Source organism: Panthera pardus, unplaced genomic scaffold (genome assembly GCF_024362965.1).
Source record: "Panthera pardus isolate Hobbes unplaced genomic scaffold, ASM2436296v1 HiC_scaffold_6, whole genome shotgun sequence".
Classification (NCBI taxonomy): domain Eukaryota; kingdom Metazoa; phylum Chordata; class Mammalia; order Carnivora; family Felidae; genus Panthera; species Panthera pardus.
In genome coordinates this window covers 1519294-1534283 of record NW_026526991.1, presented here as the reverse complement: position 1 = coordinate 1534283, position 14990 = coordinate 1519294, and the positions used below count along the sequence as shown (strand labels likewise).

General features: G+C 56.3%; 2 protein-coding genes across 3 annotated transcripts; one reads left to right on the top strand and one right to left on the bottom strand.

Moving 5' to 3' along the window:
• Positions 1-2287: 2287 nt before the first annotated feature.
• LOC109265246 (dynactin subunit 1-like) lies at positions 2288-4574 on the bottom strand. The gene is made up of 3 exons (XM_053894756.1): positions 4562-4574; positions 2504-3813; positions 2288-2410 (listed from the first exon to the last, which is right to left on the bottom strand). The coding sequence occupies exons 1-2, from the start codon at positions 4572-4574 to the stop codon at positions 2708-2710; spliced, it is 1119 nt and encodes a 372-aa protein (XP_053750731.1). The 3' UTR covers positions 2288-2410; positions 2504-2707.
• A 659-nt stretch (positions 4575-5233) lies between these two features.
• RPS19BP1 (ribosomal protein S19 binding protein 1) lies at positions 5234-8768 on the top strand. Of its 2 annotated transcripts, none has more exons than XM_053895149.1 (4): positions 5234-5379; positions 5557-5685; positions 7809-7986; positions 8021-8128. In XM_053895149.1, the coding sequence occupies exons 1-4, from the start codon at positions 5328-5330 to the stop codon at positions 8091-8093; spliced, it is 432 nt and encodes a 143-aa protein (XP_053751124.1). In that variant the 5' UTR covers positions 5234-5327; the 3' UTR covers positions 8094-8128. The 2 variants fall into 2 exon arrangements, with proteins under 2 accessions (XP_053751124.1, XP_053751125.1); XM_053895150.1 differs by lacking the exon at positions 8021-8128 and adding an exon at positions 8247-8768 and having other exon boundaries at positions 5248-5379; positions 7809-7906.
• Positions 8769-14990: the final 6222 nt, after the last annotated feature.

Here is a 14990-nt window from a genome sequence, read left to right as displayed (position 1 = left end):
TACTTCTCAAAGCCCAATCCACAGAGGAAGCAACAGGCCCAGAGAAGGAAGGTAGCTTGCTCGGAGGCACACAGTCGTGTGAGTCCAGTCTGTGGAACCTGGAGCATCTGCGTCTGCCTCCGACCCCTGGGGACGCCCCTCCCCCAAGCTCTGCCCTTGATCTGGGAAACTGAAGAGGAGTGACTGCCTGATGACAGCGTGGTCAGGAGGGAATGAGACAAAGCTATCACCTTTTAGAAAAGAAAGCCCGAGAGACTCTGAGAGGGACAGAGGAGACCAGAGGCTGAAAGCAGCCCCCTCACACATCAACCGAAAACCAGACAGGGCAGAAATGGATTCTCTCTGGAGCTCTCAGGTAAACACACTTCAAAGCCACCGAGGGCAGGAGTCGGGAGGCAGAGGTGAGAGGAGGGACAGCAATAACTCTGGGCAGGCAGCACAGAGAAGGGAGGGCTGGAATCACAGAGACTGGCAATCACCACTCGGAAAAGGCAATTGGAAATTCCATTTGGGTTTTCAATTTGAAGGTGGAGAGAGGCCAGGAGCTTGGGGGCTGGGGGGGGGGGGGGTGACGGAGAAAGAGATGGAAAGAGAGAGGACTTTGAGACAGAGAGGGCGGGGGCACAGAGAGAAAGACGAGAACCAGAGACCAGGGCAAGGAGACAGAGACACATAGAGCCTGAAGGAAGATGGAAAGAAAGAAGCAAAAGCAAAGCCCAAGATGCCAGGGGCCCCCCAACACACACACTCAAACTTGCACACACTCACACTCCTACATACTCACACACACTCTTCCTCAGCATTCAGAGACCTGGGTTCTAGTCCTGCTTCTGCTCTTGAAATGCTGTGTGACCTTGCAGAACACCTTACCTCCCTCTGAGCGTTTGGTCCCCCTGAGGCCTGGTGGGGTTAAGCTGGTTCCAGGAAGGCGAGGAAGGAGACAGGGTCGGGCACGGGAAGGCAGCAACCTCCTGGGCACCTCCTTCCCGCCCAGAATGGGAGTGCATGTCTGTAATATCCCCTGCAAACAGTGGCTGGGTGCTGACCTCCAGTCCCAGCTCTGGGTGTTTTACCTGTATTAATTTACCAGTTCCTCCTCACTCCCACCATATTAGGGGCTAAACCCCATTTAACAGATGAGGAAACTGAGGCACTCTCCTTTAAGGGACTACCTAGGGTGACTGCAGCCTTCCTAACAGTGAGAGCCCACCTGCTGCCATTTACACACCCCTTTTCGGAGCTAGGTCTCATCCTCCCCAACCCCTCCCCGTCCCCCAACCGGGGGGGGGGGGGGGGGGGGGGGGGGGGATGGTGGCCTGGCCCAACCTGACCGCGGCCTCAGCAGGCCCACGAGGGGTGTCTAGCCTGGCCTCGGAAGGCCGCGAGTCAGAGGCAGCAGGAAGCCGCAGCCATGTGGTGCTGGCTGCAAAGAACCAGCTGAGGCCGAAGGGTGCCCTGACCCCACACTCCCACCCCGAAACCCGAACCTGGACGGCAGCAGCCGGGATCGCCGGGAGTCGCGTGGTGCAAGAAAGCTGTCCTGCGGCGCCACCTAGTGGCCAAAGAGGCCGTCTGGCCCCTCCAGAGCCCGCTGAACCGAGGGCGCTATAGGAAACCACCGGCCTGGCCTGTAGCGCCCCTGTTCGCTGGGACATTGGAATACACAGAACTCCTCCACCCCGGGGACCGTGTGCTGACTGTCCCAGATTGGGAGGAAGAAAGGAATACGACAGAGCTTGGTTCTTTGCCCTCCTGAGAGACAGATTCACACATCCCGCAATCATCTACTCATCTCTACCTAGCCTCCCACAGGCATCCCACACTCAACCCTCATCCATCTGATTCGTTCATTTATGGAGTGCTTACTGTATGTTCCAGGAGCTAGAGCCATAACCATGAACAAAACAAAGATTCCTGCCCTTGTGGAGCTTACTGTGGGGCGTAGGTGGGGAAACAGACAATAAACATAAACATAAGAAAACAATCTACCTATTTTAGAAGCAGAAAAGAAAGAGCCTGTCTGACAGTGTAACTGGGCTCCATGACCCCCCACGGTCCTTAAGGCAAATTCATGGAGTCTGATGTCAATTAGACCACCCTTCCCCGGTCACTCCTCTGGGGGCACTCCTGTCCCAGAGAATGTACCCTAAGGGGTCCTCCTACCGGGGACTCTCCCCTCCCACATGAATAGCTCCTCTTCTCCAGAGACTTCTTGATCCTGTGGGCTCGTCAGCCACCCCCCCAAATCCACCCCCGGCCCCCAGCACCACAGCACTTACTCCCCGGGGGTGGCTGGTGCAGGGTTGTGGCACACACTCAAGCCAGGCTCTGAATCTTGATTCCCAGCTCAGACATCAACACGTGTGACCTGGACAGCTTCTGCGGCCCCTCTGTGCCACTGTTTCCTCACCTGTAAAACAGGGGAAACAGTTGCTCCTACCACTGAGTCAGTCGTGGACAGTGGGAGGGAAATGAGTTAAAGGTAAAGCACTTAGAACAGCACCTTGACATAGTGTTTGCTGGCATTAACATCCGTTTAGATGTTCTCTCCCTCCAGGACTGGCTGATGGAGGTTAGACAGAGAGGTGCATCCAGAAAGGTCCAGCGAAGTCATCTCCATCCCCCACGCAACAGCACAGGGCATACGAAAGGCCCTCAAACCAAATTCACTCATTTACTGAGTGCCTTCTGCATGCCAGGTACTGGGCTAATACGTCTCCGGGCGCAGCTGCTGCTGCCTCCCCACAGATGCTTCTTGCCGGTTTGTCGGTTCCCGATTCGCGTCCCGAAGGTGGGCGGTCAGCTGGCGGTACTTCTTGATGGTTTGCAACAGTAACTCCCGGGCTGCCTCTTCACGCTCCTGGGCTTCCCGAACCCGCGCCCACCGCGTCCAGCTGCCCCCGCAGCTCCGGTTCTGTCTCGCGTGCATCATCTCATTCGTCGCTTCCAAGTCCCCCACGGCCTCTCTCAACTCTCGCGCTTTCTCTTCTAGACTCAGGTTCCGGTCTGTTAACATCTCCACCCCGTCCTCAGCACCCAGAGCAGCATCCGCGTGCTCCCTGAGCTCATGGCTGGTGCTCTCTGCCTGGCTCAGCTCCTCCTGCAGACACTCCCGCCGTTGACTCACAGCTTCCAGCTCTTGGTTCTTCTTTTCCACGAGCTTCTGGAGTTTCACGTGCTCCTGCTTCGCCGAGGAAGAAAGATCCCTCGCCAGGGCACCCTTCAGGCGGGCGTTCTGCCCCGCAAACTGCTTGAGCTGGTAACTGGACGCTGCCCCGTCTGAGCCCTTCTCTTCAATCTCAGCCTTGAGGATCTCCAAGTCCGTGCTGAGCTCGTCCACAAGTTCTTTCAATGCCTCCACCTCCCGCTGCGGGGACTCAGCCCGCTCTTCAGCCATCTCCTTGTCCAGAGTGGCCACCTCGATGGCATCAGCAGGGTCGGCCGGCTCATCGAAGTAACGTCCCTTCGCCTCCCGTGCCTCCTTGGCTTCCTTCCGTGCCTCCTGGAGGACCGCCTGCTGCTCCTGCATTTCGCTCTTCCATTCCTGCACCTGCTCCAGCTGGATCTTATGTGTCTTCAGCTCTTTTAGCTTTGCCTTGTCTTCCGCCTGTTTCAACCACGGGGTCTCCAGTTTCTCCTCCAGGTCCCACACCGGGGCCCTCAGCCCCTCCTCCTCCTCCTCCTCCTCCTCCTCCTCGGAGGGGGAAGGCAGTGGGGGTACTGCTCCAGGAGAGAGGAGAGCCGGTGTGGGGATGATGGGTGCTGCCAGTGGAGTCTGAGCGGGGGTGCTGGGCTCGCTGCTGCTCAGCTCACCTGCTGATATTGAACCAGAGGGACCCAGGGAGCTACCTAGTCGCAGCCACCCCAGATGGAGCTGTGAACAAGGCACTGTAAGAAGAGTAACATCTTGGGGCGCCTGGGTGGCTCAGTCGGTTAAACATCCAATTTCAGCTCAGGTCACGATGTCATGATTCATGAGTTCGAGCCCCACATCAGGCTCTGTGCTGACCACTCAGAGCCTGGAGCCTGCGTCGAATTCTGTGTCTCCTCCTCTCTCTGCCTTTTCCCGGCTCACTCTCTTTCTCTCTCTCTCAAATAAATAAACGTTACATTTAAAAAATTAAAAAAGAGTAGTGTCTAGGCTAGAAGTTCTCAAACTTTTTGGTCTCCGAAAGTCTTTTTTTTTTTTTTTTTAATTTTGAGAGAGTGTGTGAGCCAGAGGAGGGGCACAGAGGAGAGAGAATCCCAAACAGACTCCACGCTCTCAGCACAGAGCCCCACGCGGCTTGATCCCACGAACCAGGTTCCATCCCATGAACCAGGAGTTGGAGGCTTAACCGGCTGAGCCACACAGGTACCCTGGTCTCAGGAAGTCTTTAACACTCTTAAACAATTTCAAGATCCCAGGGGTATTCTCTTTCGAACGTCCCCTCTCTGTAAAGAGAGCTTTCCTACTATTCTTTTCTGGTCTTATACTTTATTAAACTTTTGCCTGCTGTTCAAAAAAAAAAAAAAAAAAAATCAGGATCCCAAACACCTTTTCCATGTGTAAAATACCTACTGATAGTTATCATATTAGAAACTAAAACTGAGAAATTTTTAATTTTTAAAATTTAGTAGTTAATAAATTTTGTTTAAAAAAAACAATAGCAAACTCATTACATGTTATAAATAAAAGGACGTGGGGGACCCTTGGCCCAGTGGCGTTGTCAGAGATGCTCGTTTTCACTGCTTTATGTTAAGTAAATATTTCTAAGGAAAACAGTCGTATTTTCCAAAGCAAAACAAAATCGCGGGAAAACACTGATACGGTTTTGCATTTTTGCAAATGTCTTTTAACGTCTGACTTAATGGAAGACAGTTTTTCATGCCATACTCGACCTGGGAGATACGCTGCTTTGGTTGAAGTACCTGAAAAATACTCCCCTTGCACACTTTTCCTTTTTCAGAAAAAATATAGTCGGAACACTCCGCTCCGCCCCGGAACCTCACCCACCACGGAGCTACTGGACGCGAGAGGCTGGACCAACCAGCCTGGGCTGGTTTAGGACGGCTTCTGGGAGGAGGCGTGGCCTTGTGCGCAAAGGGATGGTTGGATTGGGATTGGACAACAAATGCGTCCTTCTGCAGGTCGGCCCCGCCTCCGGTTCCCGCCCCTATTTCCTCTCAGTAGTAAAGTGGCAACCCCAAACGCATGCGTTCTAAGGCAGGCGGGCACTTCCGCCCGCCCACCCCGGAACCTCTGTTCTCGCCCGAGTTTCCCCGGAGAAGCTCAGGGAGGCCAAGGCGGAAGTAGTGTGAGCGTGTGGGCGGAGCTGAGTGTAGCCATGTCGGCGGCCCTGCTGCGGCGGGGCCTAGAGCTGCTGGGGGCGCCAGAGGGTGAGGAGGGTCCGGGAGAGGCCGTGCAGCGCGGGCGGAGGGGCGGCGGGGGGCGGCGGGGGCGGCGGGCTGGATCCCCGAGGGTACGGAACGATCCCAGCCAGGCTTGGCCCCGGTGCGATGGAAACCCTGCACGCCCTCCGACCCGGGTGCATGCCTCTCCCTCTTCCCCTGCAGCCCCCCAGGCCGCGCCAGGCCAGGCCAAGCCGAGCGGGGCTCCGGTGAAGCGGACCCGGAAAGCGAAGGCTACCCAAGCCCAGAAACTGCGGAACTCGGCCAAGGGAAAGGTGCCCAAGTCGGCGCTTGGTGAGCTCGGGAGGGGGGCGGCACCCTGGAGGAGGGAGCGCTTGAGGCCGAGCTTGAAAGGTTCGCCAGGCATTTCTGGAACACCTGGTGTGCGCCGGGCGCGGGGCGGGATCCTGGGAATACGGAGAGGAACGAAACGCATCTTCCCGGAGAGTGTAAGAGCGAGGCGGGGTTAGAGTGCTCTAGAGAAAATCGCTCATGCGGAGTTTGGAGGAAGTTAGTTGCTTTGAGAATTTTCAAGAAAGAAGCCTGGTAATGACATTGTGAACAAGGGTCAGAGGTGGGAGCGCCTAACAAAACAGTTAATATTCTGTGGGCCTGGTGCTGTTCTAAACCCTGTATAAATAAACGTTCGCTCGCTTGATTCCTTGCACAACCCTGTGAGGTCAGTACTGTCGTTACCCCAGTGGTCAGATGCAGAAACAGACACCTGTCCAGATGGTACAGGTAGTAACCAGGCAGTGGATCTCCAGAGATTTGCTCTCCCCTACTCGGTTCAGAGGGAGGCAGTGTGGCCTGGGCAAGTGCGATGGTGCAGAGACAGTTGGGGGGGGGGGGGGACCATTGATGAGCTTCAGTGGTGAATTGGCTGCAAGGATGGAGGAAGAGGGAGACACCGAGAGCAGAGCCTAGTTTGTAGTAGAGGATCCTGGGGGATACGATTCCCCTTAAGGAGACGAACAGACGTGGGGAGCGACGGGCGTGGGCTGGATGGTGGGGTATTCTGACCTGTGGCAGGGCTTGGTGAGTTCCTAGTGTGTCTTTGAACCCCTGGGGCCTGGTATATAAAAGATGTTTAGGGGCGCCTGGGTGGCTTGGTCGGTTAAGCGTCCGACTTCGGCTCAGGTCATGATCTCATGGTCCGTGAGTTCGAGCCCCGCGTCGGGCTCTGTGCTGACAGCTCAGAGCCTGGAGCCTGTTTCAGATTCTGTGTCTCCCTCTCTCTCTGCCCCTCCCCTGTTCATGCTCTGTCTCTCTCTGTCTCAAAAATAAATAAAAACGTTAAAAAAAATTTTTTTTAAAAAATAAAAGATGTTTAAGTGATTGTTGACAGAGCTGTGAATTCCAAGCAGGAAACCGCATGAACAAAAGCGTGGAGGCAGGAAAGTGAGCCGCGTTTGAGCGCCACCGATGTTGGCGTGAAAGAGGAGTGTAGGGTGCCAGAGGTCACCTCCTTTATTTATCCCAGCCCTTGTCCCCCCAACCCGTCACTGTACATAACTGATGATGAGGGGACTCTCGAGCCTCAGTGACCGAGCTAAAGAACCTCTGTGACGGCCACCTTGGCGTGAGCTGCGTCATCTCTCACCTGGGTTATTTCAACCACCTCTTAACGTCCATCCTCCCTCCCCACCACCACCACACCCGGTAATCTTGTTCTCGCCACAGTGGCCAGAGTGATCCTGTGATGTAAGTCAGACCTGTCTGTCCTCTGCCCCACACCCTCTGGTGGCTTCCATCAGACTTGGTGCCCAGTGAGGTCCCGCGTGGTCTGCCCCCTCTCCAGCTTCGTGTCCTGCTCCCCACGCCAGCCATTTTCTGTGCTCCGAACACATGGACCACACTTCTTCGGGTTCTTCGCGCGGCCTGTTCCCTCTACGTAGAATGCTCTTCCCCAGATGTCCATACACTCTGCCTCCAGCATTTGCTAAAACGTCAGTTCAGTGAGGCCTGCCGAGACCCTCCTATTTAGAATCCCAGTCCTCCACCCTTGGCATTTCTCATTTGTCTTTACTGTGCTGTTTTTCTTCATGATGCGTATCACGCTCTAAAATACCGTTGACCTTGTGTACCCTGTCTCTTTGCTCTGGAACGTAAGCTCCACGAGGGCAGGAGTTCCGTTCTGTTTTCTGCTGTATGCCCTGCACCTAGAACAGTGTCTGATACACAGTAAATGCTCGGGCCTTACTTGTTGAATAAGTCACTTGAGCATCTGGGAGCCAGTGGGGGGGGCTTTCAGTGGGATCTGTGTGGAGAGCCCCGGATGTTGGAGTAACCTAGGGAGGGGACACAGGGCCTCTGGTATGGCTGGTACAGGGGGTGGGGAGGAGATATCAGGAGGGGACCCGGAGGCCCCCAAGGGAGTACATCAGAAACGATTCCTGTCCACCTGCCCTCCACAGCTGAGTTCCAGAAGCGAGAGTGTCAAAGCTACCTCGGAGTCAACCTGAAGTTTATGACCAGTGCAAGAAGCACAGTGGCTGAGTCAGTCACCCAGCAGGTTTGTCAGAGGGGTGGACTGTGGGGAGGAACCTGGGCGGGGAGAGCCATGGGAGTCCCTGCCCGGAGCGCGGAGCAGAGGTTGGGCCCCCGCTCTGGAAGGCAGAGAGCAGAGCAGGGCTGCTGGGAGGCTGGGCCTGGCCTTACTCCCCTGTTTCCCTCGTGGGCCCCAGTTTGCTCCTCTGTAAGTGGAAGTGGTGTGCCCCGCCTCCCAGGACAGCGTAAGAGCCGGTTGAGAGCGAGGCACTTGGTCAGCTGTACCAGGCTGTGCAGCTCCAAGGGGCAGTCCCTCATGCGCCAAGAGTCACCACCCAGGGATCCTGACTCCCCCACATTCCTAGATTGTGCGCCAGAACCGGGGCCGCAAGGCCTGTGACCGACCTGTGGCCAAGACGAAGAAGAAGAAGAAGGCTGAGGGCACCGTGTTCACTGAGGAAGACTTCCAGAAGTTCCAGCAGGAATACTTCGGCAGCTAGGCTCCCAGGAGGACGCAGCGGGAAAGGCACTCAGCCCGTCTCCTCCTCTGACCTCACAGCCTCTGCTGGCCCCAGGACCCTGCCAAGCCGCCGGCCTGGCACAACGAAGCCTGGGGGCTAGAGCCAGGGCAGGGTGGCTAGGAAGGAGACGGTGAGCTGGAAGCCCTGGGAAGGATACGCACTCAAAGCACAGCTGACTTCTGCAGGAGGGGGCCGTCTATCTGCCAGAAAACATGTCTGACTGTGTCCTTTGCTTTGGCCCCAAGGAGGGCCTCTGGGCTGTTTGCTCTGGAGAAGCCAGTCACTAGGCCCTCAGGGCCACACCTCTAGGAGTAGCAGGAGGGCTGCTGGGCAGGCTTCCGGGCTCTAATAAACGGGGACCCGAGAGCCGTGTGTGCTGCTGATCTGCCTCGGGTGGTGTCTCCCAATCTCTTCTGTCACCAAGGGGCCTGTCCCCATCTCCCATGGTTCTTAGAGCTCCGGGTCACAAGCCCTCCAGTCCGGGGCCGCAGGGGTGGCTCAGTCGCTTGAGCTTCTGACTCTTGATCTCAGCTCAGGTCATGATCCCAGGGTCATGGGATTGAGTCCCATGTCGGGCTGCGTGCTGAGCGTGGGGAGCCTGCTTAAGAGTCTCTCTCCCTCTGCCCCTCTCCCCTACTCTCTCTCTCTCTAAAATAAATTTTTCAAAAAGTTCTGCAGTCCAGCCCCAGTGCAGGTGCCCCCCTCCCCCGCAGCGGAGAGCACTCACCCAGCATCTGCTGATGTGCCCAAGAGGAGCCTCCTCCCCTGGAGGTGGCAGCCACAGCTGACAAGGGAGCCCTTGAGAAAAAGTAGCACCCACAGCAGCTGACTCGGGGTTTCGGGCAGTGGGAGTGCGGCTGCCCTGTTGCCCAAGGCTTGTGCTCTTTTGGGGGGCAACTCAGAAGGTGAGCTTAAGAAACGGGGCATCACACCGAGGTCTGTGCCCCAGTGGGAAGATGGGGCTGGGTCCACACCACCATGAAAGGGCAGGCTGGACCATTCCTGGCAGGCGCGTGCATGTTGACCGAGCATGAATGAGTTGATGTACCGACTAGCTGGGTCTTCAGGGTGGAGGAGACCAGTCCTGGAAGTCCAGGGGCCTCTCCGTGGAGGGGTTGCGGGCCTCGTGGGGAAGAGGGCCCTGGATGCCCTGGGCAGCTCCATCTGACTCTCCGCCCTACAAACAGAGCCCCAGAGGTCACATCCAGCAGAGGACTTCAGAAAGGCCCCCTGTGGCTGGGCCAGCTGGGGACCCACAGTCTGCCAACCCAAAGTAGGTTCTGTCCAGAGGAGAGAGGGTTCCACCCTCCACACACATGCCCCGGGGGTCTGTTCTTGGTTGTTAACTGGCTTTCCATCCTACCTGGGGACAGAAGGGGGCCTGCAGACCTGCCCGAGGCAGAGCTGGAGCCTGTCCTGTGTGCAGGTGGCCTTCATCCCAGCAGCAGGAAGCAGACCATCCACCCAGGAGGCCAGGAGGGCCAGAGAGGAGGGTGCCGTTACTCCAAACCCTTATCAACCCACTTTTCCTCAAATGAGCTGGTTCCAAAGAAGGGGAAGACGGGTATTCTTCAAATTCTCACTCCTGCCTGCTGAGCTTTAACGACCCCTATGTGGAGAGAGGGAGACGAACTTGGATACCCTTGCAGACCCCCTCCCTTCATCTTTTCAGCAGCTCGGCAAGAAGCTGGCTCGGTTGTGCAAGCAGTCACGTGCTCACGCTCCCTGGGAAGAGGGGCTGACCAGCCGCTGACAAGGACACACTTACTGTTCCACAGGCACCCTCGGGTGCCCTGTTTCCAGTTTCCAGGTATCGAGCGACTGGCCTGGCTCTACGGCAGGGAGTTTGCAGGCACGAGAGCAGGGGTTCTGCTGCTTCTCTGCTCGTGGGCTTTCCGGTAGTTGTTTCACCTGTGCCACGTGGCACTAGTGAGGTGGGTGTCCGTGCTCCTGAGTGACCAAGCTAGTGCTCACCGCTGAGATTCTGGGCCGGCAGGTCAGGGGAGGACTCTGGGATCTAACGGTCACCCTGGCCAGTTCTGGTACCAGTGGTCAGGAGGTGGCAGAGGGCCCAGGAGAGGCTGGGAGAGGCACTGGGGAAGCGAGGATGTGCCACCATGGGCGGGGGTGGGGTGGGGGGGGGACAGGTGTGCGTGTAGAAGTCACGGATGGGGAGGTGCAGCTCCAGGACCCGGTGGTTGACATCAGCTGGAAAAGGAAGGGACAGGGCTCAAACAAGAGGACGCTGAGTTGCCACATTCCCACCAGGACTACAGACCCAGAGGAGGAGGCCTTCCCCAGTTGAGACATTGTGAGCAGATACAAAGCGCCTGGAAGCATTTGTGTCTCGCGTGGTTTGGGGGGACCAGGCTGAGCAAAGTTGCAGGAACTCACGTGACCAGGGGGAGGGCCCCAGCCAAGGCTACCTGTGGTTTCCACAGTGGGGTAGGCTGTTTGAGCCGTCTTCACTTCCTGCTCCTTGATGACTGGAAGGGTTGGCCCAGGGGCCAGGTGGGAGTGGGGCAGGACTGCCACGTGGAGCCTCGCTAGGGCCCAGCCACAGGCCTGCCCGGAGCTTGTGTGGACAGAGGGCTGGGTTCCTGCAGGAGCCGGGTGGGTCCCCATCAGGGGACTTCCTCTGGCAGAGCGGGGACAGGGAGCCCTCTTGGAGAGGGAGGTGGGACTGTGGCACTCATATCATGTGCCCATCCGTGAGTTTGCTGGGCCGGCTTTCTTGGGGTGCCTTCCCATCTACATCCACAATTTTCCAATCCTTTGAAGGCCAGGACAGACACCCATCCCTCCAGGCAGCCTGCTGTGACCTCCCACCCAAGAGTCCCTGCTCCTTCCACTGAGGTCACCCAGCCTCACACAGTCCCGGTCCCGGAGCTGTCACTGTCTACCCCGTGTAAGCATCCACCTGCCGTCCTCCCACCGGACTGAGCCACCTTCCCCTCGCCGTGTGGTGCCCGGTGCGGGTGTGCTGCCTCCTAGGGCCGCTACTGGGGGTGGGAGGGAGGCTTTCTGTCTCCAGCTGGACTCCCTCCTGGTCTCCGGCCTCTAAGTCCGCTGCCTCCCCACCGTCCCCACCTGCATGTCAAAGAGGCGCGCCGAGGCTGAACACGTCCTCTGCCAGCATCCAGGGGCTGAAATGAAAACCCTGCTCCTCCCCTGGTTTTCTCTGTCTCGGGAAACGGAAACCACCCTTCCAGTCGCTCAGCTGCCATTTAGTCCCCTCTCTCACACCCCTCGTCGGAGGCTGACTTCCTTGAGCTTCAGAATCTATCCAGGCCCTGACCAGCTCTCCTGTCTCACCTGTACTGACCCCAGCCCCATCCTCTTTTCCTGCCCACCTGCCATTCTCAGGCCATCAGAGGGACCTCTTGAAATGGCAACCAGTGTATCACTCCTGCTGCAAGGACTCCTCAGGTCACACAGGGGAGACTCTCAAGTCCCAACAGGGCTACTAGGCCCTGTACCGTGTGCCTGTCCCCCGCTGCAGTCAGCCCTCCCCCGACCCCCTGGGCCCCTCACTCCCTCCCTCGTCTCCTGCCAGCTTTGCCTCCCTAAACACCCATCTTACGGGCAGATCCCCCTACCTGAGTACTCAGCCTGCCCCACGGCCATCTAGCGTCACATATCTCACTTTAAGATTTTAAGTAATTTCTACACCCAGTGTGGGGTTCAAACTTACAACCCTGAGATCAAGAGTCGCATGCCCCACCGACTGAGCCAGCCAGGTGCCGCTAGGTGTTTTATCCTTACTGGCGGTCTCCCTCACCAGAACGAGAGCAGAGACTTGTGTCTGGTTTCCTCACCACTGAATCCTCGGCATCCAGGACAATGTCTAGCCCGTGGTGGGGGCTCATGAATAGTTGCAGAGAAACACGAAGGCCGTTCCCTGATCTCCAGCACTTGCGGCCTCATCCTAGGGGCGAAACAGGCGGCAATGCCGAGAGCTGAGTGGCTCCTGCCTCGGTACAGGCAGCAGAGGGCTTGGAGCTGAACCAGGAGCACCCCACCCCCACGGCACCACGGTAGAGCCCAGCCCTGGGGCTGGACCTCGGCCTCAATCCCGCTCCCTGCCCCGCACCCCTCCCTCTGTGTGGGTCTCTCTAGCACCGAGACCCCACGTGGCCTATCTGTACAGGCCTCGGTCATTGTCTATACCAGCTGCCCCTGGACCAGCATCCACCTGCAGCCTTCCCTCATTAAAAAAGGCACGATTGGGACGCCTGGGTCGCTCAGTCGGTTGAGCGGCCGGCTTCGGCTCAGGTCATGATCTCGCGGTCCGTGAGTTCGAGCCCCGCTTCGGGCTCTGTGCTGACAGCTCGGAGCCTGGGGCCTGTTTCAGATTCTGTGTCTCCCTCTCTCTGACCCTCCCCCGTTCATGATCTGTCTCTCTCTGTCTCAAAAATAAATAAACGTTAAAAAAAAAATTAAATAAATAAATAAAAAAGGCACGATCATCAGATCCTCCTCACAGCTCCTAATGAGGATTATGAGCCAATAACCGCAAAGCTCTCAGTGCCAAGCGTCAGAACTCTCAGTGACTATTAGCAGTAATCATTATTACGTGCCAGGCACTGTCATGGGTCCTGGAAATACGGAAATGAACAAGACAGCAAGATCTCTGCCATCGGAGAACTTACACTGTAGTTGGGGAATAGGAAATAGGTAGGGTCATGGAAAATAACAGTTAAGGCAGAGGGGCTGGGACATTTACAGAGTCCTCTTGGAAGGCCTCTGGGATGACATAGGAGACCTGCATGAGAGAGGGAAGGAGCTCTGGAAAAATCTTGCAGGCAGAGTTTACAGCAAGTGCAAAGGGCCTGAGGGAGACATGAGCTTAGCAGAAAGATGCAGGAAGGCCCTTGTGGCTGGAGCACAGCAAAGAGTGAAGGAGGGCGAAGTCCGAGCATGGTCCCTGGTCTGAGCCTACAGACTCTACAGGGGCCTTTGCTGCCCACCCCATCCCTGCCTTTTGTGGTCTGGGGAGTCTTTAGCTACAGGGGCCTGGGAAGGGGCATAGCCCAGCGTCCTGGCTTTAAGCCTTTAGTCTGCACTGCCCTTCAGGGCACCCCAGGGAAAGGTTTCCCTTCAGTCAAATGGGGGAGTGGGTCACTGTCTCCAAGGACAGAGGATCTCACTGGCACTGGATGTGACAAGGTGGCTGGGTCACTTCCAGGGCTGTGGTCTCTCTCACCTCCTGTCAACTCTCCGTGTCCCCCTCCTGTCCCACCCCACATGCCCCAGGCTGGGGCAGCTGCCCAGTCATACAAAGTATAAGATACTGTTGGGGGTAGATAGAAGGAAGCACTTGTAGTCGTAGATTCTTATTTCCCGTCTCGGATTTAAAAACTGTAAGGTCACAAAGCTGAAGTGAGGCATAGAGCAGGGGTCACAGGTGACAGCTGTGCTCATGTGGGGGCCTTTGGCAATGGCTGTAGGCTCCCCACTCTCCTCCAGCTCCTTCCCAAAGCCACCAGGGATGATCCATGTGGACAATGGGTGTTATTTTAAAGCCTCCACATTTGTGATCTGTGGCACACCACCCTAGCACCCACACACGCTTTCCCTGAACTCCCAGTTTAAGACAAGTGTCCGGGGTCCCCCTATAATCCTTCCTATAAGGAATTGTGGAGCCATACCGTTTAAAAACATTCCGTGGAGTCAGACTGCCTGGATTTGAATCCACCTGGTAGCGGGGGATGTTACTCAACCTCCCTAAGTCATGGTTCCCACATCTGTGAAGTGGGGAAGAGGTAATCCTTATGAAAAACTTCTTGGGGGCGCCTGGCTGGACTTTTGACCTCAGAGCTGGGAGTTCAAACCCCACGTTGGGTGTGGAGATTACTTAAGATCTAATTTTTTTAGTTTATTTTGAAATAAATAGCTGTGTTGTTAGTGCGGAGCCCGATTAGGGTCTCAAACCCACAAACTGGGAGATTACCACCTGAGCTGAAATCAAGTCGGACACCTATCCAAGCCACCCAGCTCAAAAATCTTTTAAGACATCTTAGGGGCGCCCAGATGGCTCAGTCGGTTAAGCGTCAGACTTTGGCTTAGGTCACGATCTCACGGTGTGTGGATTCGAGCCCCACATCAGGTTCTGTGCGGACAAGCTTGGGAGCCTCCTTTGGATTCTGTGTCCCTCTCTGCCCCCCCCCCTGCTCTCACACACACTTTCTCTCTCAAAAACAAACATTAAAAGAAAAACTTTAAAAAAAAAAAAAAAGGCATTTTACGGACGCCTGAGTGGCTCAGTGGGTTGAACATCCAACTTCGGCCTAAGTTATGATCTCACAGTTGCTGAGTTTAAGCTCTTCTGCAGTCTTTAAAAAAATTGAGAACTTAGTTTTTGTAACCTCAATGTGTGACGCTGAGTGGATGCTGTTCAACCAGTAAATCCCCACATATTTAGCTGCAGTTAAGCTGCTTAAATGGGGCTGGGGGGTGGGGGTGGGATCATGTCTGTGATACTAACACCTAGATGGGTGGTCCCTGCAGAGTAAACCGTGGGGAGAGACCCACAGCCTTGTGGGATCTCTACCACCTCAAGGTAAGACCTGTACCAGGCCCAAGGTC